This window comes from Agelaius tricolor, unplaced genomic scaffold (assembly GCF_023055355.1).
Source record: "Agelaius tricolor isolate 1412-34295 unplaced genomic scaffold, bAgeTri1.0.p SCAF_10, whole genome shotgun sequence".
Lineage (NCBI taxonomy): Eukaryota > Metazoa > Chordata > Aves > Passeriformes > Icteridae > Agelaius > Agelaius tricolor.
The window spans coordinates 8,719,357-8,746,208 of record NW_027269270.1 but is presented as its reverse complement, the minus strand read 5'-3'; the positions used below and the strand labels follow the sequence as shown (position 1 = coordinate 8,746,208).

The 26,852-nt window shown below is 43.7% G+C and overlaps 1 protein-coding gene across 5 annotated transcripts in view; it reads left to right on the top strand.

Moving 5' to 3' along the window:
- The window catches only part of SATB2 (SATB homeobox 2), a 138,292-nt gene extending 111,657 nt beyond the window's left edge, over positions 1-26,635 (top strand). For all 5 annotated transcript variants that reach the window (XM_071434586.1, XM_071434585.1, XM_071434589.1 and 2 more), the window contains 2 exons: positions 1,306-1,503; positions 23,580-26,635. In XM_071434586.1, coding sequence (XP_071290687.1) covers positions 1,306-1,503; positions 23,580-24,035 — 654 coding nt within the window. In that variant the 3' untranslated portion in view covers positions 24,036-26,635. The remainder of the gene's footprint in view (positions 1-1,305; positions 1,504-23,579) is intronic.
- The last annotated feature ends 217 nt before the right edge of the window (positions 26,636-26,852 follow it).

Here is a 26,852-nt window from a genome sequence, read left to right as displayed (position 1 = left end):
CTGCTCAGAAAAAAACAATTTTGGCTACTTCTTGTACCAAACATTTTTAACATTGATCAAGCTATCTTTTAGGTATTGTAAGGTGCCTGTCAAAATGGTGTCAGAATGCTGAGCTGTAGCTTGAAAATGATGGGTTATAAAGCTACTAGGTAAAATATTTTGACAGGAGTCAGTAAGGCGCGTTGACAGCATCCTCGGCATTATCTTCTCATCTTCTGTCATTTGCATTGCGTCTCCCGTGCAGGCACAGGAGGGGAGCCACTGTCCCCAGCCCCCAGTGGGCCGGCTGCTGGCAGGCGGGACGGGGCTGGCTGTGTCCCCAGGCCGCGCAGGAGCGGCAGCAGCAGCCGCCATCCCTGGCTCACCTGCTGGGGACTCCGGGTCACGCTCGGCACACGCGGGGCTGTCCTCACCCCAACAGCTCTTGCCCTTTGGCTGTCCTTGCCCTTGGAGTTCAGGGTCGTTTCCTCTTCCTGGAGTGCAGATGCTTTCACCTCAGAGGTCTGAGCAGTCGGTGCCTGTGGAGAGGTCCTACAGCTCCTTCCATATAGCAGTGGCCTTTTAAAGGCATTTCAAACTAGCCTTAAACAAGACAGCACAAATAAAATATGCTCCTATTACAATATGTAGTTTGTTTTAGAGTTACTTCTGCCTAGTGTCTTGGAATCTTTAGTAACTTCTGCATGACCTTGTTTTCTGCTTTTGTGCTAGATGCTTGAGGGTTCCCTTTATGTAAGGCTGCATCTTCTCTTAGATTTTATTATTTAAAGATGTAAAATTTTAGTGGGGTTCAGAGCTGGGGGAGTCAGTGCAACACAGTGCCAGCAAATCAGAAGTCTTGATAGTATATTCTACTAGCCATTTGGAGTAGTGTTGAATTTCTGGTTCTGTGGCTGCAGGTTGCAGTGAGGATTGTTAGCAAGTCTCAGGAGTTACGTCTCCTTTTCTTTTGCTTAGAGGAAGAAATGAAGAGGCTCTGAAATGGAAGTAAAGATGCATTTCTGTTTCATCTTTGCTTTTCTGTAGGAAAAATACTTATATCTGAGCATTTTGAACATGGTGTGTATATGATGAGGATGAGATGCTGGTTTTTGCTAAGCACTGCTGCTTGTTTCAGTTTTTCCAACTTGCAGGAAAGAGAATATATCATGGATTTGTCAAATGACAGCTTGGGGTGGTGGGGGTTTATGTGTGAGATGAGACCAGCAAAACTTCCAGCCCAGAGCTTTAAGTGTAGCTGACCTCCCGCTCACATCTGGTTCCTTGGTGCTCGGTGAATTGACTGTGCTGACTCTACCCTCGCAGGGCTGGCTGTGTGAACTGCTGCGCTGGAAGGAAAACCCAAGCCCGGAAAACCGCACCCTCTGGGAGAACCTGTGCACCATTCGCCGCTTCCTGAACCTTCCCCAGCACGAGAGGGATGTGATCTATGAGGAGGAGTCCAGGCACCACCACAGCGAGCGCATGCAGCACGTGGTGCAGCTCACCCCAGAGCCTGTGCAGGTCAGAGCCCTTCTGCCTCTTCAGCGTGTCTGTCTGGGAGGACTGGGGTAACACAGGGGGGTCAAGAGTGCAGCACGGAGATGGGCTTTTTATGGATTGACTGAACCTTAAAAGGGCTTTTGAAATGACCATGCTGAGCATTTTGTGAGGAATGGGCCTTTGTTTTATAGCCTCATTGGGATTGTTTTACTTCTCTCTACATTTCTGACTAGTATGAATTTTTGGTTGTACACCCTTGTTCTAGTCTTGTCTCAGGTATTAGTAGAATGAGAAAAAAATATAAATATGTGTACAGAAAACCAAGTGAAAATACAGACTCTCTTCTTTGCAATTCCAGCTTCAGTCAGAAGAAAAAATGAGATTCGTGTGTATTCCTAATAACTAGTAATGCATGTCACAAACTCAAACATCTACAGATGGTCAAGAGAGGCTCAGGAGACATTTCTTCGGTCTAAAAAGCTGAGGCAACACCTTCCACAGCAGCCCTGCTTCCCTTCAACCCTCCAATTCAGCCTCTGGCACTCAGTACCGTTCACTTGCTGCCAGATTATGTGACCACTCTGGGGGTTGTTTGTGCTGTGCATTTCTCTGATGATCTTGCAGTTCCTCCTCCCACCTTCACTCTCCCCATTGTTTGATGGTGGATTGCACTGCTTTGCTACTCTTGCTGTGAACTTGGCATTCAGCCTCTATTCTTTGTTGCTGCTGTTATGCTGCTACCACTGCTGCCAGTTATCTGGCCCCCTTTTTTCTGAAGGCAAGAGGTTTCTCTGTCTTGTCCTGCCCATCAGAAACATGTAGGTCTCACTCAGATTAATTATTGCCTAGTTCAGACCCTTTTGTCTCTTCTGCTAACTTCTTTCTCCTTGCTCACCTTTGTGTCTTTGCCTAAAAGAAAAAAAAACAACCTGTTTCCTTGGGTTCAGGTTCTTAGGGCTGTAAAGAAGGGGAAGCCCTCTAAGTAATTAATTTAGCAAGTTTTGTCTTCCACGTCCCAAAAAGTTTATGGGATCTTGGAAGCAAGAAGCTGCAAGCAGGTAAAGAAAGGACCAAGCTGAAATGTGGGAAGGCAACTAGACCTCTGTAAACTTAAACATATTAACCCAGTTCTGATGCCCACAGCAAGTGGGAATATCGTCTAAGGGACACAAAAAGTTTCCCTGGGATCTTGTGAGTGACCTTGATGATTAGCCTACTTTCCAAAGCCTTCTGCACATCACTTTTCTGCATCATGCAGGTTGGCTTTTGTGAGTGACATGTTACACTGGGTTGGAATGCTGCACATTTGTATTTGTCAGCAAATTACAAAGCCATGGATTAATTATTTATTACAGTCAAAATACGAAAAATGAAGAAAAATAAATGGAACCAGCTGGCAACTTCATACAACAAAACTCTGGAGGCTGGTATGCAGTTGATACAGTAGGCTTGTGTTTTGGGGGTGCTGCATTTTAAAGCTATGCTTGGCCATCCAAAAACCCCAGTAGGTTTCTGAGTGACACGCTACCAGTGCCAGGCACAGGAGATCTGCTGTCCACCTGCTCCCTACTTTCAAAAGATACCCAAGACTAAGTAATTTCTGCATAGTTTTCAGTCTCTGGGACTTGAATTGTTTTGAGAAGTAAGGTTTGTTTTTTAGCTTTGCTGCAAGGGTCACTATTAGGTAATTAGCCATGAAAAACCAATGACAGCAGCCAGAGATGTAAAGCCGAGGTCCTCACACTTGCAGTCATTGGAGATTTTGTGACACTTTACATAAGGGTAGGGGTCTTGGGCCCTGCTCCTGGCTGAAATCCAGGCCAAGTAATTACATTCTGCCTATCTGAAATTCCCCCTGTAGTGTCAAGTGGGAAAGCAACTCTCATTTCCTTCTCAAAGCAGCGGTGGATGCAGAATGTCTGCCACAGTGCCTGGCTGCATTTTAGCAGGGGGTGAAAACATCCAAGAGCTGCAGTCACCGACCTACTTTGCTTTGCAGGTTTGCTGGTGAGAAGTGTGCTGTAAGTCAAGCCCTTACCTGCAGCCTTGATAGCAAAATGACAGCCCTTTGAAGGAGATACAAGCAGCGGTGCTGTGAATAGCAGCAGGTGCAGACTTGTAACATAGAAGCAGGCAGGATCTTACCTCTGTTCTCTCTCTCTGCCTAGCCCATCTTTCTCTTTGCTCTGATGGCTTAGGTGTGTTATGGTAACTTCTCTCTGATACTTGAGTGTCCTGCTCCTTCAGCTGAGAGACTGGGAGAGCCTGAAAACAGAGAGGCTGTCGCACACTGCTGCCAGACTTAACCAACCACCGTGACTTAACCCTGTCTGGGCTGAGGACATCCCCTGTCAGACTTGGATGAATATCCTAGCTATCATCACAAGAGGCATGACCAGGCAAAAGATGTGGCTACACTGCAGCCTTTTCATCAGTATGGCTTCTTGGAAATGGCAGAGATATCATTGTGATGGGTTTTGTGTAGTTCACTTGCTGCTTACAGGGTTGGGGACACTTCAAGTGAGGGAATTACCCCAAGGCCTGGGTATGGTTTCTGTCTTCTATAAGGCAGGGTGTTCTCAGTGGAGCAGTTGTGCTGTAGGAGATCAGCTGGACACAGGCTGGTTCTTCATGTTTTAAGGGATTGTTGTTTCCTTTGTGAGAGATTCTTGCTCTCACTGGTTTGGTATTACTAGCCTGCACTTCACTGTTTAGCTTCAAGTTCAGTGTTTTAAAACCAGACATGTTTATTTTTCTGTCTTCCATTACATTTTTTCCATTGGCCATACATTAATCCATTTAATCAATTATTTTACTGTTTCTGAAATGAATGATGTCTATAGTGGAAGCTGAGTGTTTAAAAATTTTTCCCTGTATACTAGATTTGTTTGTTATTGTGCTGAAGAGTCGTAAAATGTGAGCCCTGTGGAGCTCTGTGACATGGCTGTGTTCTCTGGCAGCATTGGGTGTGGCCATATGGACATGTCAGAGTGTGGATTTTCCTTCACACGCTGGTTACGGGGCATCCATGCTACACCTACATGTTGCTGGGCATGCAGGCTGAGCTTGCCACAGCCTCTCTTTTGGTTTTTAAGGAAATTGAGGTATCCATTTGGAGGCTCTCCCTCCATTCCATGCAGTGGTGTAATAGCCAAGTGCTGGTAGGAAGAAGAGCAGTGAGGTTGTTGCTAGCTGGGTACCATAAGGACATCACCTCTGAATTACACAGTGCCTAAGCCACAGGTTCCTGGAGGGTGGGAGGGTATCCTGGAAAGCATTATTACATTTTTGCTGTATTCTCATCCTCTCCCTCCACTACCAGCAGGAGTGGGATCCTCGCTGGCCCTTTGATCTGGCCTGGCTTTTAGCAGTGTGCCAAGTAGTCCCTTTGCAGCAAGCAGTCCTCATGCTTCTGTGTTTAGCTCTGTGCTCTGCAGAGGTGAATCTTCCTTCCCTGTCTTTCCATCCCTTGCTAAATCCCACCATTCCCTGGCTGTTTGCTGGCACTGGACCTTCCTGGAGTGTTAATGCTGACAAGTGCCTACAGCTGCTTCCCATTGTCAGCCAGGGATTCCGTGTTTGTTACAGACATGCTGGGACACAGTAAATCTAATTTCTCTCCCTTCTCCCACTGTTTGTCTGCTGTGTCCAAGGTGACCACTCCAGAGAGTAACCATCTTGCCTGGCACTTTAATATAGTGCTAATTCATTGTTTATTGCTGGGGCAGAGAAACCTGACTCCATTGGGAGGGCCATGAATCAGGCTGTTGTCTCTGGAGTGTCCGGGTGGGTAAGCTGGTTCTCTGGAGTAATGAGCCACCACTGCAGCAAAGGACCTTCTATTCAGAGAATGTGGGAGCCTTGCCTCTCATTTTCTCTAAGTTGACAAGTAGATCTGAAGCTAGTAGGTACATACGTATTTAAGAGCAATCAAATGTTGCTTTCTGATACACTGTTACTTTTGTCACTTTTTTAAAATGACATCCCTCCACCCTTTTATTTCTCAGAAGCTTTGATTTAGACAAATCTGGCAGTATATAATTGTTCAGATCATAAATTGTGGAGGAACATTAGTAAATAAAAGAAGGCATAGTAAAAAGCTCTAGGAAAGCTCTTCTGTATTGTGTGTTCACTGCAAACATTGTAATCTCTCTTTAAATATGCAGAAAATAACACAGCACAGAAGTAAATGAAATACTAATTTTATAATTTTGTGAGGGATAGAAGGGAATGAGTATTTTAGAAATAACAATGAAATACAAAAGAGCAGAACATGGAGCCCTCATAAAAATGGGTCAAGGCAAGTGGCAGTGGCAATCCAATGAAACTAATTTCATATTCTCTTTCTAGAAGTAATAAAGAGGGGGATGAACACCACAGTAGTGCTTCCTAATGAAATATCTGATTCTAAATAATGTCTTGGAGTTCATGGGTCACATAATGCATAGCACACAGATGGATAAACCAGCGAGAATTGAAATTTTTTTAAAAATAATATTAATTAATAATACTTTGGAAATCTTAGATGATAAGTGAAGCAAAGCTGTGTTATTCCACAGTGTAACATGGTGGGCTCAATGATCCATAGGATGATGTGCACAGTGAGGTTTTGCTGTGTTTATCTGAGTTACATCAGGGGATTTTGCATGCTGGAAATTAGGACTGAGTTGTCTGTGAGACTTAGACAAAATTATTTTCCCAAACCGTGCTAGCTCTCTGACTCTGGTCCTTACTGTTTTGATACACATTTTTTGTGGGGATGCTGTGCCCTGTGATTCATTCTTAGTGGCTGTGCTGTGATCGTTTTGCTTTTTGATCATTTCTCTGCTCCCAAAATACAGACCATAGATTGATACCCACTGCTGTTTGACTCCCCAGTTCTTTAATCCATGGCTGGATGTGACATCTGCTCAGACAGGAGTGGTCAAGACTGGTGACACAACTTGTACTCAGCAAACCCAGGTGGACTTCAAGAGAAACTTGTATTGTAGGTTATTCATTACACTCAAAATGCTTAGAGCTTTGGTTTGGGAGGGTTGCACTTTGATTATTTTTTTTCTTAGATTTAGAATTACAGAGGGAAATGTGTGTCAGAATGAGGTCTGTGAATTTTGTGAGTAGAGAATATCTCTCTTTTTTAGTTGTTAGTTACTTGGAGTTTTATTCTTTCTCTCATTGAAATTAGACAACAGTCAATTTCAGTATCTCCTTTCCGTCTAAACTATTAAAAACTACTAAAAAAAGTCTCAAACTATGTAACTTCTGTTTCTATGCAGTGTTAAAGCTGAAAGTAATATTTATTGCAAATGTCACTCACACTGCATTTATCTCTACTGCGTGTGTGACTGCTTTTGGGTCAGAGTAAAGGAACTGTCTTTAAAGCATGTGGTACATACAAAAAAAAAATCGCAGGCATCTTCCACTTCTGAGCTGCTTTCTCATGCTTCTCCAGTGCCTGTGCCCTACAGCCAGAGATGGTGCATTCAGCCACCAGCTGTGGCTGCATGCTCTGCTTCTCCATCCTCTTGGTGCACACCATTTTTCTGATGGGTCACAGTAGTTCAGGAGCCTTGCACAAGTTTGACAGAGGCAACAGAGGCACAAATCAGATAACAGCCCCCTTACATTTGACTCTGAAGTGTCCAGCGGATGATCTTGTGATTGATAGTTGCCACAGTTGCAGGGAACAGTGCTGAGCTGTGACTGCTGCAGCCAAACCTGCCTACTGCACCATCTCAGCTGTTTCTGCTTAGTGTGGATATCTAATGTGGCTGAAAATGCTGCTGATTCTTATTAACGTTAGGCCTGTTATTCCCCTTGAATGATAGCTGGGAGTGTACTTGCAATTAAAGCCAAACTGCCTCTGTTCTGAAATTAGTTTAGGTTTAGTACTGCTCCATTTAGCCCTAGAAATGGGAGATCAAGTAAACTGCAGTTTCAAGTTTTCCTGTGGTGGCAAGTTTAGTCTTGTCAGAATAGTATACATCCTTTTCACATTTGTACAGAACCTGAAACCATGAGGCCATTTCAGTGACACCTGTTCCCAGACAGCTTTTGTTTAGTCCAGAATCAGCTGAGAACAGGGCAGGAATGAGGTGGGACATGAAGGAGCCCTGAGAATATGACTAGTGCTTTTCTTCAGCAGCATCTTACAATGAAGATGACTCTGAGGGTACATCTTCTGTGAGGCTGTCCCAGAGCAGCTCTGCTTGGGTTGCCCTGGCTCGTATGGCAAAATGCTCCAGGCAGAAGCTTCCCCTAAAATCTGAATGTGCAGATTTAGCGCTGCTGAGACTTGGCAGTGAGCAGCAGGGTGGTGGTTTGTGTTGGTGTTGCTCTGACAAGTTGTCGTTTTAGCAAATGACATCACTGTAGCTCTGGCCCCTGTTGTCTCACCCTTTTGCCTTTCACACACAATCTGACCAGATTTAGTCCTCATTTCTTACAGTCCTGGCCCCGTTGTAAATGCTAAGCTGCTAGTGTTTTAAGGAGCTGTAGTAGGTCGAGGATGAGCAAACATAGAGAGCAAGATCACTAAATAAAGCTCTTTAAATTCACATAACCTTTGAAGCTTGCCAGCAGGCAAACCTTGAAGGCTGAAAAGCCACTAGATGAGCCTCTGTTCCATTTACATTTGAAAATTTTTGCAGTTAAAAATATTGCTCTTTTAAATTTAATTTTAATGCTTCCTAATTACTCTATGTCCCCCACACTTGTTCATAAATTATAGTATCAGGCTTCAGAGATGTGTAAATGTTTATAGGTTATTGGCTGTATGCAACATTTTATTCTCAGGCTCTCTACAAAAATCTTGGGATAAAGTTAGAGGCCTGGATCATTTCAGCTGGTCTTTTTCTGCAGATAGGCAATTATAAAAATTACATGGGGAGGGAAAGCATTGAGAATAGTGCTACCAGAGCACTTAGCACTGCTTGACCTTCAAGGAGCTACTCTTCCTTCTGTATTGCACAGCATCCTCCAGGGAAATGGTGTAGATTCTGGGCAGTGCTGGGAGTTAGGCTGTGACAGAGCAGGACAGAGATGGTCAGTCTCCTTGCCCAGGGCCAGTCTTTTTTTGGAAATTCTTTGGTGTGTTCTTTTTTTTTCTTTTTTTTTCCTTTTTTTTTTTTTTGGTCCTCTGAATGGTTGGAAATACCCAGAGACTGTAATGTGTGCAGAGATAAGGGTTTTTTCAGGGTCAGTATATTGTGTATGTTGTTCCATGTTTGTATGGACTTTTATAGGAATTGCAGATTGAAAGGAGAAGCGTTTTTGTGTGCATGCACTATTCTCACGCATGAAGTATCCAGAAGTACAGTAGCACATATTTTTTCTCACAGTCATCTATGCTTACAGTGTTTCAAAGAATATTCCAAAATATCTTGGCACAGACAAAGTGAAGCTGTTTGCAAGATCCCTAGCTGTGGAACAACAAAGGCTACATTCTCAACACACATCACACATGACTTTTATTAAAGTCTTAAACAAAAATCAGATAATGTATTTAGAAAATTAAACTTCATCATTTATGATGCTACTCACATTGTGAAAGGAAGTTGGTATCCCCTTGTGCCTCCTTTCCAATGACTTCTCTCCCAGTTCTACTCACTTCTTCTTCACGTTGCAAATGAGAAGATGAAAATCTTAACTACAAACAAGTACATTTAAAAACCAGTAATTTAGGACTACTGTGGTGCCTAACTTAAAAAGGATTTGGTGTTCAGAAATAAAGGAATACAAGCACGTATAAGGTGCCTCTGGTGGAACATTTGGAAGTTTGACTCTTCTAAAATCATTATTAACCTTTTACCATTACATATGGCAAAAAGGATGTGGTAAATCATAGAACACATCCTGGATATTACAGATGCAGCCATCTCATTTAATTTGTGTTAAAAACATTTTCTGTTTCCTGTTGAGGCTAAATTTTATTTTATACTATTGTGCCGTTATAGTCCAAAATAATGTTGACACCCTTGAATTTTCTAGCTGCTTTTTCCTCAGATTATTAAGCCATGCCCATTTGATGTGCCACACTTGAATCCAAGGCACATGGGCACAGAGAGCTGTGAAGAGCCCCTTCCTTCCTGCTACAAGTTCCATCATGTGTATGTTGAGGAAAGTGAGCACATCGTGCACAAAGTCTTAGTGCAGAGCCATAATTGTTCTGGCTTTTTATGAGCAGTATGTGGCTAAGTCTCATGGTTACATCTGAAAAAACTTGGTATTCTCAGTCTTGCTTGCTAAAGCTTCGCAGCCAGGATTTATTTTGTTGGGGTTTTGGTACCTTAGAGTTGAACCGTGCAGGGTGTCAAAGAAGGCCCTTGTACCCACGAGAAGAAAGAGTTGTCTCCTCTTTCTGTGCTGTGTTGAGGGAAGCTGTGGTAGCAACTGCAAATCCATCCAGTTGTAGCAGAAAGAAAGAGACACGCTAAAATTTCAGGACTCAACAAGCCCCATAAAAAGATCTGTCTGGACAGCACTTTACTAGTTAAGTGCTAAGTTATTATTATTATTTATTATTTATTTCCTCTCCTATTTTTCCTCTTACTGAACAAGGAGGAAATATCTTTGTTCTTTCATTTGAGAAGTGAAATAAATGTATTCCCTGCAGCATTTGAAATTTTAATAATCCATAATAAATAAAATCATATCTAATAACATAACTGCTTTCAATTGGCAACATGATCTCCTAGATGCATTGCAATGGCAGAAACATAAATAGTTGCAGCCTCTGAAAGCCTACTTCCTATTTGCTAAATATACTTGGCTTGCTTTAAATTCCTTTGTGTGCAGTCATTAATACAATCCTCTTTGACAGCATTTAATTAAAGTGCTTTTCTCTATTAAATTCATTAAAACTTTTTTTTAATATACAACTGTTTCCCAGACACTGAATGTTAAGGACCTGTAGGCCTGTCTTTAAATAACTTCTCTCTCCTTGTTGTAAATTGTTAATTAAATTTAACTTAGACTGTTTAAAGATGTCTTGGAAAAGAAAGCCAGATTTCAGGATATGGTCTCAATCATGGTTGATTTTTTTTAACACAATTTTTTCCATGTAGTTATAGACTGCGTGTTATATTGTTTATGAATGTTGCTGTACTTTCAGCTGGAACCAAGCAAAGAAATCCCCTAAAAAGCTAATTTCCATCTCACTTCAAAAATTTCCATCTTTTTAGTGCAGTTTCTTAGCCTAAGAGGATTTGCAAGGGGGGAGTGAGGAGGGAGGAGCTGTTTAGTATTAATAGATTATTGACAGCTTAATGTCTTGGCACCTAGACAGCCCATAAGGTATAATAAACAGGAAGCTGTCTGATGTGAGCGCAGTCAATAGCGTATTCAATCAGAACCTTTCAGTTAATTGCTGGTTGACCTCAGACATTTCCTTTAAGTGAAACTGTCCTTCGCTCAGATCTCATCTGGGTTTCAGGGTTTAATTTGAGAATGCCCTTTCCATATGGCAGCTTGTGCATACATTCCTGGTGGAGTTTTGCTTTGCTCCCATGCACAGCATTATGAGAGCCAGTGTGTGCCTGGAGCTTTGCAAATCTCGTAGCCGTGCACTGGGCTGGGAATACGGCATGGAGCTGGGCTGGGAATACGGCATGGAGCTGGGCTGGGAATACACCGTGGAGCGGGGCTGGGAATACGCCATGGAGCTGGTCTGGGAATACGCCATGGAGCTGGTCTGGGAATACGCCATGGAGCGGGGCTGGGAATACACCATGGAGCGGGGCTGGGAATACGCCATGGAGCGGGGCTGGGAATACGCCATGGAGCGGGGCTGGGAATACGCCATGGAGCGGGGCTGCCGCCGGGCAGCAGCATCACAGTTAAAGCAGGCAGGGTTGTAAACTGACGTCAGGGGTACTTTGAAAGCAGCTGGGCTGTTGCCGAGGGTGCTTTGGATGGAGTCAGGCACGGCTTTGGTGCCTGGAGAGCCACTGCAGCATTAACGAGACCTGACCCGGCCCTGCAGATGTGCAGTGCTGCAGCCCAGCGTGGCTACCTCGGCAGAGGGGTCGGCACTGCTGCCTCCATCCCACCCGCGGGCACGCATTCCCCTGCTCCTCTGCACAAGTGCAGACCAGAGCTCATTTGTATTTAGTTTCCCTAATTCCTGTACTTAGCCATTCTAATTTTTTCGGACTGTATATCTTGATGAGGCCCAGATAAGCTACAAAGGCAAGCAGGCAGGAAACCACACGGGCAGTCCCTGACCCTGACTAACTGGAAACCATCTGCTTATTTGGGGAGGAAACCTCCATGGAAATCTCTTCTAGCAAGTCTGCCGCATTTGGGTTTTTCTTCCTTTTCTCCAACTGTTGACTCGGAGCGTTTGTGTTTTCCACAGGCGGGATCAGGGAGGGTCAGCTATGGCAGCTCTCGTTTGCAGCAAAGGGTCTGGATTTCCCGATGGCAGTGAGTAACTGCCATGTGAAGGAAATGCTTCTGTATCAGAGCAAGTTTAATTTACACTTCATGCAGTCAGGAGACACGTTTTTGTCTCTAGATCTGCAGTGATTGGTTTTTTTAGCCACTTATCATGCATTCAGACTGTTGTTTGCTGGAAGGAGTATTATTACTTTTAATCTCTGATTTTTAATCTCTGGTTTTTGATTCACTTCTGTGGTTCTCTTTGTCCCTCTGCATCAAACAAACTGCTTATGCCTTTTTAATGGCCTGATTAGCACCAGGGAAGTACTGCTGACTTGAAGTAATGTTATTCCTGGTGTTCACTTGTTTAAATGAGATGAGGAGTAAGAATGCTGCATTGCTATGTTTGGGATCCATTAAAGTCCAGTCTGGACCCCTGCCTGGATCAGATTGTAAATCTTCTGTTTTCATTCATGCATGTTGGAAAGGTGAGGGGGAATAGTTTTGAGATGATACTCCCTTTTTAGGAAGGTAGAAGGATAAGAGAGGTTTGGAATAGTTATTTCTGGAGAGAATGGAAGAAAACCATAGCCAGACAGAACAGAACAAGTGAAGAAATCCCAAGGTACGTGTGTGACCCTGAGGCCATCAGCTGCCACACTCACACTTTGCCCCCAGGTGTCTCTGGCCAGAATATATTCAGAACTACTTTCTGGTTTTATCAGACTTACTGGCCAAGCTGCTAATCAGTGTTACATTGACCAAAGGACTTAAAAATCATAAGCTTTATTGGATTTTGAGATCGAAAAGATTCTCATCCATCTCCTTTTATAAACTGCATTACATTTTGTTCTTTCAGAGCTCCCATCAGCACAGCCCTTAGTAAATATGATGGTGAAGGAGGTAGGTGGGTAGTGAGCTGCTTCTCTTTCTTGGGTGGTACAGCCTAGAGCTATAGAACTGCTTGAGCTGAGTTAAAGGGGTTGCTGACATTTCTGAAATGCTGGAAGAAAAAAATATGTTGGTCCTTTCTAAATTATTATTTTCAGTTCAAATAAAAAAAAAAAGGTTTGCGGCAGTTTAGAGCAACAAGCAACATAATGCTTTGAAGGAAAATAGGAAGAACTTGAAGAGCAAAAATTTTTCTGAATAAAAGCAACCAAAATATGCTGTTTCATGAAAAATGCCTAAACAGCTGCTTGAACTTCGTCAGAATATTCACCCCTCTGCTGCCCCAGGCATACAGTTTGGCAAAGTAGACTTTACTTAGTCAATACTTTGATGTCACTCAGTCGACATTTTTGACCAAAAGATTTTTGACTGAAAAATGCCACACAATCCCAACCTTACTGAAGCAAAGAATAGTGTTTTGCATTTCTAGCAAAAGCCTGTGGCTCCTTCCACACAGACCTACAGTAGCTGCAGGCTTGTGTTAAGCGTGAGCTTTACCCCTGTGATTACATGTGTGCAGCCAGCCATGGACAGAGCAGTCCATGGAGTTCCCCACAGCAGTCAGCAGCAAAGCTGGATGGATCCCAGGGCCATAACCATGTCATCTTCTCCTTTGTCCTAATACTACCCCTCTGGCCTTACATTAAACTGTTTTATTTTAAACAAACTAAAAACCTGTGACTATAAACTGCACGTGCTGTTGACTTTCTATAAAGTAATTTTCTACCAGCATCCAGAGTCTATAAAATAGGTACAGGTCAGAGTAGTGAGACATGGAGCTCAACAGCATCGGGCTGAGATGCCAGGGTAGCTTCCTCTGTTTTCTGCACATGCCCACCTTTTCTAAAGCTTAACCAGGAAGACAAAGGATTTCAGATCTAATTCTCTGAGGCGTCCTGTCTTCAATGACCTAATCTGTGCAGGAGACTGTACTTTGGTCATTTGATTTTAATTTATCCAGTTTCAAGCTAAGGGTATAATAAAGCACATTATGCCAGTTGTGTGTGTGGTAATACTGGATATTTTGCTTTTACCATGGTAGTTGATTATAATGCACTTTTTAAGACTTGCTTTCTAAAAAAAGGAATATTTATACTTTTATGTGTTTGATTCACACAGTATAGTTTGCACAAGTCCTGTTATTAAGTGCATTGGTGGTTACATCTCAAAAGCCAAAAAACATGCTGAGTAGTGTTTTATCAGCACAAATCTGCTATTTTCACTAACCATAACAGTCAGGTTCTCTTGACTTTTAACTGCTTCCATTGTAAAAATTAGCAGTACAGTTGGGTATTCTTGAAACCCCAAATAGCCATCTGTAAGGACCTAAAACAGTTTGATGGGACAAATAATTACCCCCCCACCAGAATCCAGTGTCTAATCCAAACATATCCTTCCTGAAATAATGCAGTGCCTACTCCTGGTCTGAGTAACTGGAAAACAACATGATTATAGTGGCGCCATTCGTGCCACCATAGTTAGGGGTTTAGGGCTTGACCTTAAGCGTGGCTCTAGGTTGGGGCTTGTCAGGGACGATCTTGCTCACACTGCCCACAAATACTCTTCTGATTTTCAAAAGAAGACGAGAACGTGTGTAGTGTTAATTAAACAAGAAAGCATAGAGGACACCCGAAGTATTTTGTCTGCAGAAAACCAAACCAAAAGACTTTTTGTTCCCTCTGTAGTTCCTGTGGCATTCTGCCAGCTCCTCATTAGGATTATCAGGGCTGGGACGGGGAAATGCAGAATTGACCTGAAATCTTTGGCAGACCCTCCCTTTAGCCATAACCAAGCTCAGGCTCTGTGTGTAAAGTGCTAAGCAAAGCTCTGCACACCATAGCACCCCAGGGAGCCTTGCTGGGGGCTGTGAGAGAAAGCACAGAAGAGGCAAGTCAGAGGCCCACAGAGCTTATGGTCTAGTTTTGGAGAAGGTGAGTGTTAACTGGAAAGTTTGTGGCCCTCAAGGTGCACACAGATGTGAAAAGTCCCACTTAAGGGGACTCAGCATCACCATGAAGAAGGGCAGTGTTTCTGGGGCTGTTGCTTTTTCCCTTGCGGATGAGGTTGCCTCGCTACCACAGGTTACAGGCAAGAGAGACTCGCATGGCTTCTCCAGGGCCAGCAGAGTGCTGCCTGCCTGCCAGGGGTGCAGCAAACTGGCCCCTGTGCCAGCTGTGCTGGCTGTGCCCCATCCCCAGACAATGGAGCCATCCATCAGCGATGCCTTCAGGAGAGAGTCTGCAGCGAGGTTGTGCAACACTTCCTGACCGCATCGGCCGCTCTGTCACCAGCGCCCTGGTTTGTGCCAGCAGCAGCCGGAGCAGATCTGGCTGGTCGCCTGTGGGCACAGGAGGGACGTGCCAGCTCCACCTGAGGGCTGGGCAGGAGCTGCTGGCAGCTCTCCCAGGCTGCAGCCAGGTATTTCAGAAAGAGGTACCCAGTGCTGGTTGCAGTTACTCTGCAGTGAACCTAAGGATCTGGCTTGAACCAGCCCAAGATGGGAAATTCAGAGCTAATGCATGAATGTTCATCAGCATGAGCTCATTTATGCTGCCCCATAAAATCAGCCAGTTCTCAGGCACTTGCACAGCAATGAAAGTTGTGCCTGAGCTTTTGTGGGAAGAGTTGAGTTAGCATTCGAGGGAGAGCAGTTACCCCAGGAAACACCGGGACACTGTTCTGCATTGTCAGAGTTTTCTGATTTATTTTTTTAACATTATACAGACAAAATAGTGGCTATTGTGTAGGCACGTGCTGTCTATTAACAGAGATCAGGAAAGGGAAATAAACCACGCATTACTGAAGAATAAGATCATGATTGTGGTCAAGTGGTGGCAGAAGTTTTTTTTCTCTTTGTCAAGCTGATTTGTAAACATTCTTCAAACAACTGTGCAGACAGCAGTGCCACAGCTTCTTGAAAGGAAAGCAAAGACAAGGAAAGATTCCACTGCACAGATGTTTTACAGTAACCTACAGACCTGTCCCAAAGTTATCTGGTCATCTGAAGTTGTCATTGCAAGCTATGATGCACATGTGGCCTCTTAGCAACGCAGTGTAATCAGGCTGTAATTTATATTTTATCTTCAGTGATGATAGCACTTAAAAATGTTTTGTGGTGGATTTGCTCTTTGATGCATGGTAAGCTCCTGTTAGCATTAATGGAAGCAGTGTGTGCTGGGGAGGGGGAGAGACACCTTCCCCCTGCCTTCAAGTCAAGATTAATTATGTTTTGCTTATGCTTATCACTGTGTGGGATGCCAAAAGCAATCTACAGCTGAAAAATTTGTGGGTTTTTTAAATTCCTGTTGCCTTTTTTTGTCACCTTTTTGACCATTTTTGATAGTTCGGTCCTGGAGAATTGCAGGATGGGGCTGCTGTTTCAGAGGCTGTGTGTTCAGTGTCTTGCCATGCTTTCAAATCCCTGCCTATTTCCTGCCCTTGAGCAAGGCAGCCGCCATAAAGCAAAGGGAAGCATGTGGTGAGTGTGCTCCAAAGATGTTGGAATGAATCACTTCACCCAGCTTACATTCCAGCCTGGAAACCAAACTTGCCTCTGACTTTGGGTTCCCTGTGGAACTCATTTCTCTCCTCAAGAGTCCTCTCTAAGTCGCTTTTTGTGTAGCTTGGCGTGACTTGTACCTTGGAGCCGATAGTTTTAGGATACAGTTTGTCTAATCCAATATACTGGCTCCACTGGTGGTCAGGAACAGATGAAGAGTGATAGAAAAGGCTTGAATATTTGGGGGTTTTTTAGTGTGTGACTGCTTTGTCTTTGCAGACAAAATGAATGGCACCCAGGGCTGCTGGCTTACAAGGTGGTGTGTAGCCACCAGTTCTTCTTGGCTGGTTTGGTCTGGTGTTCATGAGATGGGGTCCATCACATCACAGACAAGTGTTAATTACCTCTAATAAGGGTGTTTGCTCTTGTGAAGCATTTACTAAGCTGCACTGGAAAATGCACAGGATGTGCAGCCAGCATTTGAGCTACAAAATTAAAAGAAGCTCAGACTGAAGTTAGATGAAAGTGAACATATTTATCCATGTCAGACTTCCTACCATTTTGCACGCTCATATTGATTTCTTTTGACACGGTCTTCTTTTATTGAGTACCATATCTTTTTTTAAATCCCTTACCGATAACAGTACCTGCTAAGGGCAATTGTAGAAGGAAACTAAAGTATATTAAACCTGCCTGGAGTCAAAATGTAATCTAACACCTGTAGTCTGCAATTTGTCATCACTTCATAGATACTTTTTCTTTTTTAATAACAGTTTTGGATTTCCCTGAGTTTTGACCTTAGGATACTGTATAATCCAAGAAAAGCAAGGAAACTAAACCACAGTCTTTAACACAGTTTTATGGTGTCAAGGTGTGAAATCACTCTGTGAATGAGCCCAAAGAAAATACTTCCTTTGGTGCTGCGACTAGTGCTGCAGTGTTTACCCAAATGAATATATTTTTGCAAGGGAAGAAAAAAGAGTAGTCTTAAGAACCACATTTTTAATAGGAAAGAAATGAACACAGGTGCAAATTGTAACTTCTGCTACAGTTTCTTGTACAGACATTCCTAGAAACCTGTAAAGAGTCTTGGCTGTGTAATTAATGTTCTTACCCCTGCGAGCCCCAGCCTGGGAGGCTGTCAGGGTGGAGGCCTGGTTATGGCAGCTGCTGCCTCTCTTCTCTTCTTGCACATTTCTGTATGTGAAGAGAGACTAGGGCTAGGGAGTGTAAGGCTGTTTATTTGAATAGATAATCTCCTGCAGATTATTCCTGTAAACTCTGGTAAGAGGGACAGCGTCTCCTTCTCAGTGTGAGATTTTGTTGCAACGAAATGAAGTTTGTCTCTTCGGTAAACTCTTACCAGGATAGCTGGGCACTGCCCAGGGGCTCTCAGCTTACAGAGGTGTGGTGTTGCTCAGTAAAATGCAGCTGAAGACCTTGTTTAAGCCTGTCTTCTGCTTTGCCTTTGAGCCCAGCTGGCCATGGGGAAGGAGCTTTTTCAGTGGCTTGCTGACAGGAGAGGTGTGATGAATTGTTTTTGCATGGAGGCAAAAACTGGTGGCAGCTCCTGATGATGAGCCCTGAACGCTTGTAAGGACAGTAACAGATCACTGGTGCTAGGTGCAAGAAATGAAGGTTCTGGACCTATGTTTTGTAGTGTGTGTCTGTTCTCTCTGCCTTTATTTTGGGGTCCTTAAGTGGGCTAAAATCTTGCTGTCTTTGACATAGAAGTCCTTGATATGATACAGTGTTATGGTTGGCTATGAGAACAGTGTAAAGGTGAAGAAAAGCTGAAAGGTGAGACCCCTCCCCACCACTGAGACTAGATTGGTAGAATTATTTGGTTTGCCAAAGGACCTGTAAGATTATCGAGTCCAACCATTAATCCACCAATGCCAAGCCCACCACTAAACCATGTCTTAAGTGCCACATCTACACATATATTTTAAGTACCTCTAGGGATGGTGCCTCTACCACTTCTCTGGGTAGCTTATTCCAATGCTTTACAACCCTTTCACTAATATCCAATTTAAACCTCCTCTGGCAAAGAGAAGGCCAGTCCATTGAACTTTGCTCCTTGTGGGTTTGGGTTATCAAAATTAATATTGACTATCTCATGCCATCAAGGTACCTGTCAGTGCTCACACTGGCTGTGCACAGAGGCAGATGGTGCCTGTTCAGCAGGGGCAGTTTCTGTTGCAAATGCAGTCTTTCAAGAATGTAACATTTTTCGTGTTTCTCTTAGCAAGGGGCATCTCCTCATATCCGCAAATCCCAGTGGAAGTGAGCTCACATGAGTGATCCTCTCTGCAAAGGGAAGGGCACACTAGGAAACAAAACTAGAACCACACTAGGAAACAAAAGAGCTTGGGGTTTTCACATAGAAATGCAGTTCCTGATTCCAGTGTGCTCAAAAGGCTGTCCAAGCAATGGAGGGTGAACACGTCCCAGAGCCGGTGTTTTCAGCTGGTGCCTCACTGCTGGTGGTGCCTGGGTGTGTGTGTGTTCCTGCTTGGCTCCCTTAGCCTCTCACCAATGTCATGTGTGTAGCTCCAGCTAGAAAGTGGGTGGAAATGGAAACAAACATCAGTGGCATAGTGAATCCAGCCAAAATTAAATACAGTACAGGCACAGACTGCAATTACTTGATGTTCATCTAACTTGATGTTCAGCTGGGTTTGCTCACCTCTCTTTTCTGTGGGATCACCAAAGTCAGGTTTCTCCTGAGGGAGCACACGGAGACATGGGGAGTGGATACATGTAAAACAGTGCAACAGTCCCTTCTCCCGATAATTCTTGGCTTTGGATTTTAGATAGACCACAAACCCTTAGCTTATTACAAATAATCCTGATCACTCCCGTAATGATACACTACATTACTCTCCTAAATTCAATCATTCAATATCTCACTTCCTTCCCTGTAGGCATGTACTATTATATTTAACACATGGCTTCCAGCTGCTTTTCATTGTGGCCTTTAAATCATATTTCAGTACAGTGCGATCTAAGACCAGTCACTTTATCATTTAAAGTCAACTTCCATCACAGTCATTTTCTTGCATGTTTTCTCCCAGGGCTGGTGAATTTGTTTCAGAAAGATAAGTTTGTCTGTGAGGAGAAAGTCTACCTGAATGAACCTTCATGAAGCAGCATCTGCCACAGATACTTCGTTCTGAAATGTTGAAAGGCAGCCATACCTATCTGTAGAGTTTAAGAATTAAATCTCTTGAAGGAATGAAAAGAATAAATCCTCTGGGCATGGAAGGAAATCTGTATCTTCACATTTGATTTGAAAGTAGATGAGAAGTCAGGAAGGGGAAGGGAAGTCAGCTCCAGATGGTGCTGGCTGTGGAGGAGGAGGAGGCTGTCCCACCTGTGGCTGGGGAGCAGTGGGGAAGGGCATGTGGGATGGAAATGGGAGTGGGGAAGAGGAGTGTGGGACATCTGTGCCATAAAATGCACCATTCTGAGCCCAGCAGCAGCTTTCCTGGGAAAGGGAAAGCTGAGCAGGGCCACTGTTGTTATCCCTTATCTCAGAAGCCCATCCTGTACGTGGTGCTTTGGGGTAGGTCTGGCCACCACTGAGGGGTCACTGGGAAATGCACCCTACACATGGAGGATCAGGGATGTTTCCTTCTTGGCAGGGCAGAGGCAGAGCAGCACTGACCCAAAACCCAAAGAGATGTGGCAGGGTGTGCACAGCAGTGTGTGAAGCTGCTGGACATTTTACCTGCAGATGTAGGAGCCTATTAATGACCCAGGATATGAAAATCTGGAACTCCAAGAATGGTCCATTTCCTCTGTGAGGCTGTGGCATGCAGAGCCAGACATGAAGTAAGCCAATCACTCAAACTGGCCAGCATAGTCATCAATCAAGTGTCGTTTAAAGCAAATATTTAACATAAAGGTAATTTAGGCTTCATATTTATTGTACTGTATGCTTAGCAGTTGATCTGGTTTGCATAGAAGAGTGTTCTCTTTTGTGCTAAATAGCCTGTCCTGTCAGAAGGGACTGTAAAACTGACCACAGCCCAAATCTGAAGGACATCCTGTGCATTTATCCATCTCTCTGTACATGGCTAAAGTTCTATTGCTGAAAAATACAGTGTGGCTGAAATCCTTTGTTAATGCTACTGGCAATCTAGGGAGACCCCCAGAAATTAGTAAAATAATGAAATTTATCTGTTATAAGAGCAGATTTAGTTTTTTTCATTACCTAAGATAACGGGAGGTGAAATAAAGTACAACGTTTTTCTAGTATTTTACACTGATAACACACACATTTTGCATTTTCCCTTTTGGAGAAGGTGGTGAGGTCACAATGGAAAAGGAAGGGTTAATTGAAATTATTCTTCCCTCCTGCACTCAGCCCTCTCTTTGGTTGATTGCTTTATAGATGCTGTAGGCATCTCTTCATCTCCTTCAAATTAAACATTTTACTGCTGCTGATCCTGTATTGTTGGATTTTTTTCATCATTATATTTGATTGGAAGTCTTGTAACATTTTTCAAGCTGGATCATTTCTCATGCTATTTGTCAACTGAAAAGGGGAAAAAAAGCCCCTTTCCAACTCCAACAAGAATGAACTGAGTAATTCACACCCTTTCTGGATGTGTTTCTATCTCTGTTAGATGCTACTTGAATCCAGCTTCTGATTAGCAATGCTGCTTGCAGCGTTCTGTGTGACGCTGTCTCTAAGTTCCCTGGCAGTTTATTTGTGGTGTTAAATCCTTTCGATTTTGGCGGCTCTGGGCCTTACTTCGTCGTCAGGGGACAGGGCCAGAAGCCACAACAGGAGAGACTAGGTAGGGTCTGTGTGACACATTTATGGGGCTTGGTCCCTGGCTAGAGCCAGAGTTGCTGGCTCTGCTGCTTTCAGTGCTCCCCACTGACGTAGGTACGGATCCCACCCTCATCTGTAACCCTCTGTTTGGAAACGTCAGCCCTTCTCTTTGAAAGCAATCCATGGACAAAAAAGAAATCCTCAAAGAGCAGCTGAGCGATTCCATTCATTGGAACATTATGCTCTTTTATTGCAAGAGATGTAATAAAACATAAACCAGATTATCTGTCATTTCCATTTGAGCTCCCCCTTTTCCCCCGCTCCTTGGTTAGCCATTTCTGTGGCACCATCAGTATTTACAGGCTTGGGAGGAAAATGTTCACCTTGGCACCGAAACAAGTTTGCGGTGTTTCTGCCCAGCCTCAGTTTTCACCCGCGGGTGGCAGGTCCTGTGCTGGCACCTGCTCTCCGCTGTCCGTGTGGAGCTGCTCCGTGTTGGGGTGTTCCTGCCACTGTCCTGGCACGGCTGTGCCCGTGGGGACAGCAGGATGTGCAGCTGTGTTCCTGCACTGCCAGCCCTCGCTCGCCCCCGCTGCTCGCCGAGGCACCGGGCCGTGGTGCCGGGTGCTGCCTCCGTGTCCGGGGAGCCGCAGCCCCGCGGGGAGCAGAGCCCCGGCCGGCTGCAGCCCCGGGCCGGTCACAGCATCCCCGGGGAGCAGAGCCCCGGCCGGCTGCAGCCCCGGGCCGGTCACAGCATCCCCGGGGAGCAGAGCCCCCGCCGGCTGCAGCCCCGGGCCGGTCACAGCATCCCCGGGGAGCAGAGCCCCGGCCGGCTGCAGCCCCGGGCCGGTCACAGCATCCCCGGGGAGCAGAGCCCCCGCCGGCTGCAGCCCCGGGCCGGTCACAGCATCCCCGGGGAGCAGAGCCCCGGCCGGCTGCAGCCCCGGGCCGGTCACAGCATCCCCGGCAGGCTCAGCTCCTCGGCGGTGGGCAGCGCCTGCGGGCTGCGATCTGCTTCCTAAAAGCTGTGACTGGAGATGGCTGATGTTACAGATCGTTATGGCAGGAACATTTGATGGAGGAAGTGAATAAAGGGCTCTTCGGCCCAGAGCCTTTTCATTTATTTGCATAACAGGCTGATATTCCACAGTGGACTTCCCTCTTGCGGTAATAACTTGACTAGTGTAGGATTTTACTGGGGGCTCGGTATGTGTGTAAAATTCAGTGTAAGTTCTCAGCACATTTCCGTTATTTATCCTTGTGTTTTTGGTTTGTTTTTTCTTTAGAGAGCTTTAATGTAGGGTTGATTCTCTGGATGTTACAGTTTGAAGCAAAGACATTTTCTTCTTGGATAAAGAGCCAGAATTCCCTCTTACTTGTGGAAGAAAATAGTTATCCATATTGATTTTGTTAGCTTTTGAGTGTCAAGCTCTAATAATTATTTCCCTGCATCTGAAGAAACCCCTGGGCAAATACAGCCCTCAATCCTGTAGGGGATTTTTTCTGTTAATCTCCCTTGTATAGATTTGGTTTTAAGGAAAGCGTATGGAGCTCCTCTGTGTTTTGAACGATTCAGAGCAGGTATTTTTTCCCCTGGAATAAGGGCAGCACGAGGCCCTTTCTTAGTCATTTTAAGTGGCTGTTAGGAAGATTAAGAGCTACATATGCTTTCTTTAAACTCGACGAAAAGGAGATACTGTGGGTGAAAATCTGTTACAAGACTGCAAAGTGTGTTTGCCCAGAGGGTGTTTCAGAATGGAGGGCTGTTATTATTTGAACTCAGAACTCCTCCACTAGTGAAATTACTATAGAGAACGTAATACAGAGAAATCTGTTCAGGAGACACATTAAAGCTACCTATGTCAAGCAACTGAATTGACTCTGTTGTCTCTCTTGAGAGAAGGGAAATCTTAACAAATCTCTGCACTTCTATTTTTTTTTTTTCCATAAAGTAGTTGTGATAGATTTTAATGCAAAAGCATTATTCATAAAGTAGCACCTGACAATCCCACATGTGCCTAGGCCTTTGTGGTACTTGAAATCTTAAAGAAATGGTCAAAGTGTCTAGCCTGAAAAGATGAGAGGAAACAAGGGTGGGCAGAAGAGGGGTAAAGCAGGAGAATGACTTTTCTGGGATGGGACAACTGGCCAATCATCATGACAATGAGACTGTAATACCTTTTGACTTAATTTTTATTTTGGCTATTTTATTTTTTATTACTTATATTTTGTATTTCTTACTTATTTTTGGGTTTGCATTTATTTTATATCATTTGCCTTTTACATGACTTCCTCCTTTCAGTCTGGTTGTGCAGACAGGTGTAGCTGTCTTACAGGTGAGAAGGGCAGTGGAAAATGCACATTAATTGTACTTTTCTTGACCAAAACAAAGTATGTCCTGTGTACAGACCTGTACAAGTGCCCTTATGTCAAGCACCGAGGGGGTCAACATGTGAAGTGTGTGTCTGTTTGATCTTATAGGTGCTGCACAGACAGCAGTCCCAGCCTGCCAAGGAGAATTCCCCACCTAGAGAAGAGGCTCCTCCTCCACCTGCTGAGGACAGTTGTGCCAAAAAGCCGAGATCCCGTACCAAGATCTCCTTGGAAGCTCTAGGTATCCTTCAAAGCTTTATTCATGACGTGGGTCTCTACCCCGATCAGGAAGCCATCCATACCCTCTCTGCTCAGCTGGATCTCCCCAAACACACCATCATCAAATTCTTCCAGAACCAGCGCTACCACGTAAAGCACCATGGGAAGCTAAAAGAGCACTTGGGAACGGTGGTTGACGTGGCAGAGTACAAGGATGAGGAGCTGCTGACGGAGTCGGAGGAGAACGACAGTGAGGAAGGCTCTGAGGAAATGTACAAAGTGGAGGCTGAGGAGGAGAATCCCGACAAAAGCAAGGCAGCTCCAGCAGACATCGACCAGAGATAATGTGAGATAGGAGTGCAGAAAGCAATACATTGATCCAAGGATTTTCTGGTTTTATTTTTGATTTTTTTCCTCGTTTTCCTTTTTTGTTTGTTTCCGTTGCGCACGATCCATGTGCAAACCGAATGAATTCAGCATTGCCCGATCAGACACCGCCTTGACACAGACACTCGAGTGTTACACTTGCTACATCTGACTGAAGCAATCGTTGTAGTCACATAGGATTATGCCTTCATCAATCTTGCACTTATGAAAGGGACAGCTAGCAAGTAAATGGGAAGAAAAAGTCCTATGAAATCAGTGAAGGGAAATTTACAACTTTGTGTGTGTATATATATATTTACATAATATATATATATATATATATATATATTAAATTGCATGGGACGGAACTTTACAACCTGAAAGTATAGACTGTGAAATGAGTTCTTTAAAGATGAGACTTGTTTATGTTTTAAAACCACTTCACAATGAGTTGCTTTGGCTTTTTGATAAACTGCCGCCTGCTCTCAGGGTGTGGTGACTATTTTTGAATTCCTATTTATTTTCTATGTTTATCCCTGATTTTTTTTTTCATTATTATATGGCTTCCTATCTGGCAACTTGATGGGTAATTTTTGAGGTATTTAAAGACATAAATCAACACTGCCAAAAAAAGAAAAGAGGAAAAAAAGAGAGAAAATAGAAAAACAAATCAGGGCACCTTAAAAAGAAAACTAGTAAGTTAAAAGTACTTTGAACACAATGCACACTTAAAAGGATACAGCATGTTCCACTCTCCAGATAGTCCTTTCTGTAGTGAACAGATGAGTTTTCATGGGATTCAGAATGACTAAAGCAGAAATGCAGTGCATAGAAGACTTGTCCATTAATGAGGTCTTTATAGAAAGAGGAAAAAAAGATAAATGTGTTGAGATTTGATGTATGGAATTCATACTATCAACCACATTTTACCGTGGATTTTATTTACCTGTTCTCTGTTTCAGATCTTAAAATTTATAAGCTTCCTTCTTGTTGTTGCTTTTTGTTTATACTGAAGTGAAACACACACACACACACACACACACACACACACACACACACACACACATGTAAAGTTACATTGCGACACAAAATGCCACAATCCCGAGAACCCTGGCCAGGTAAATCGCTGACAGCCCGAGGGTTTGCGTTGCTGCCTCCCCTCTCGCCCTCCTCGCAGCCTCCCCGTGTTCCTGTTGTAGCTGGGCTTCCTCGTGTCCCGCGTTCCGTGCCAGTGCAATGAAGTGTTTTCAGCCGCAGGTCCCAGCCCGCCCGGGCCGAGGCTCCGCAGCGCCCAGGTAGCAGCTACAGAGCAGAGCCTGTCCCGACTGACTCTTGGATGGCCTGAGCACCAAAGCTGCAGTCTGCCATAGCATCCACCCGCTCTGAGGCACCCTGTCGAGAGAGACGCCAAGTAGCATTTACTTTTCACTTCGTGCAATGATTTCCGAGACAAAGACCTCACCTTGCAGCTGGATTGATTTCAGACGCCTGTTAACTGCAGCTATAACGGTACCAACAAGGCTTCTGGCTTTTTCCTTCCTTTTTTCACATGGGCTTTTCATGTAATCTTGACAAAGACCTCATGCAATATTACTTTGAAAGTTACTTTCTGTTTACTACACCAGGCAATGTAATATAACTGTTAATACTATTTATATATTTGAAAGGTATAAAAGGTAGGAGTTAAAAACGAAAAACAAACCTCTACGTGTAGATATTTACTCAGAACAGACAATATACAGGGAGAAGACGTTGCAATACAAGCTAATTCTAGCTGCTCAGTAACCTCTGGAGTTTTTATGAGATTTTTTCAGAGCTAATGTTTGAAACATGAGTATCTCTGCATAAATTTCATATACCTTTGCAAAATTATGGTGGGTTGCTTACTTAATGCCCCTTTTGCTCTTCATCCTTTAGTTCTGTAGTATGCTGCAGCTTTAATCAGAATTTCGATGGTTGCTGCTTTATGTTTCTCTCAGAGCTATGCTTTCAAAACTGTCTTCTTATCCTGTAGCTGAAATCACTCCATACATTTGAAAGGAAACTGAATTTTGCCAAGCTATGTAAGTTGTTCATCTGATGATGGCATCGACATTTGGTATCTTTTACACTTCAACCAAAAATTTTATTAGGTATTTTTTCAATGCTGAGTCTTGCCTTTTTATTTTTAATTTCACTGCCAATTTTGCAGTGGTTCTAAGTGAATCTGTGGGCATTTTAGCCTGTGGTCTTGCCAGAACTTTGCGAATTACAATGCATATATGTCTATTTATTCAATATCCATCATATAATATCTATTTGGAGAAAGAAACTTTTCTTGTAGTGCCTCTTAACAAAGCACAATTTTCCGCCTTTTTTGTGAAATAAAAAATAAAAAAAACAAATTGTGTTTTATTGCGGTATCAACAATGTGAATAAGGATTAACATATTGTAAATGTTCATTTTTCCATGTAAATCAACTTTATCTTCGTTATCACTAAGTGATAATTAATTTTTAACTTATGTGCATTGTTAGGCTGTTAGAATTTTTTGGTTGTTGAAATAAAACGCATTCAATAAATATGACTTAATTTGTCAAGTAATTTACTGGGCCTTTTTTCTTTTCTCCTGAGTTCAAGTGGAACAAGGTCTGCAAGATGGAGGGGACATATTTTTGCATGTTGAGAAAAGCTTTGATCAATATTATTGGATCTTGAAAACCTGCATAAGTCCCCTGGAGCTGGCACATCTGACAAATGAGTACGACCAGGACTAACCTGCTGTGTGAGTGGCTCTCTGTGCACTCGTAGGTGCCT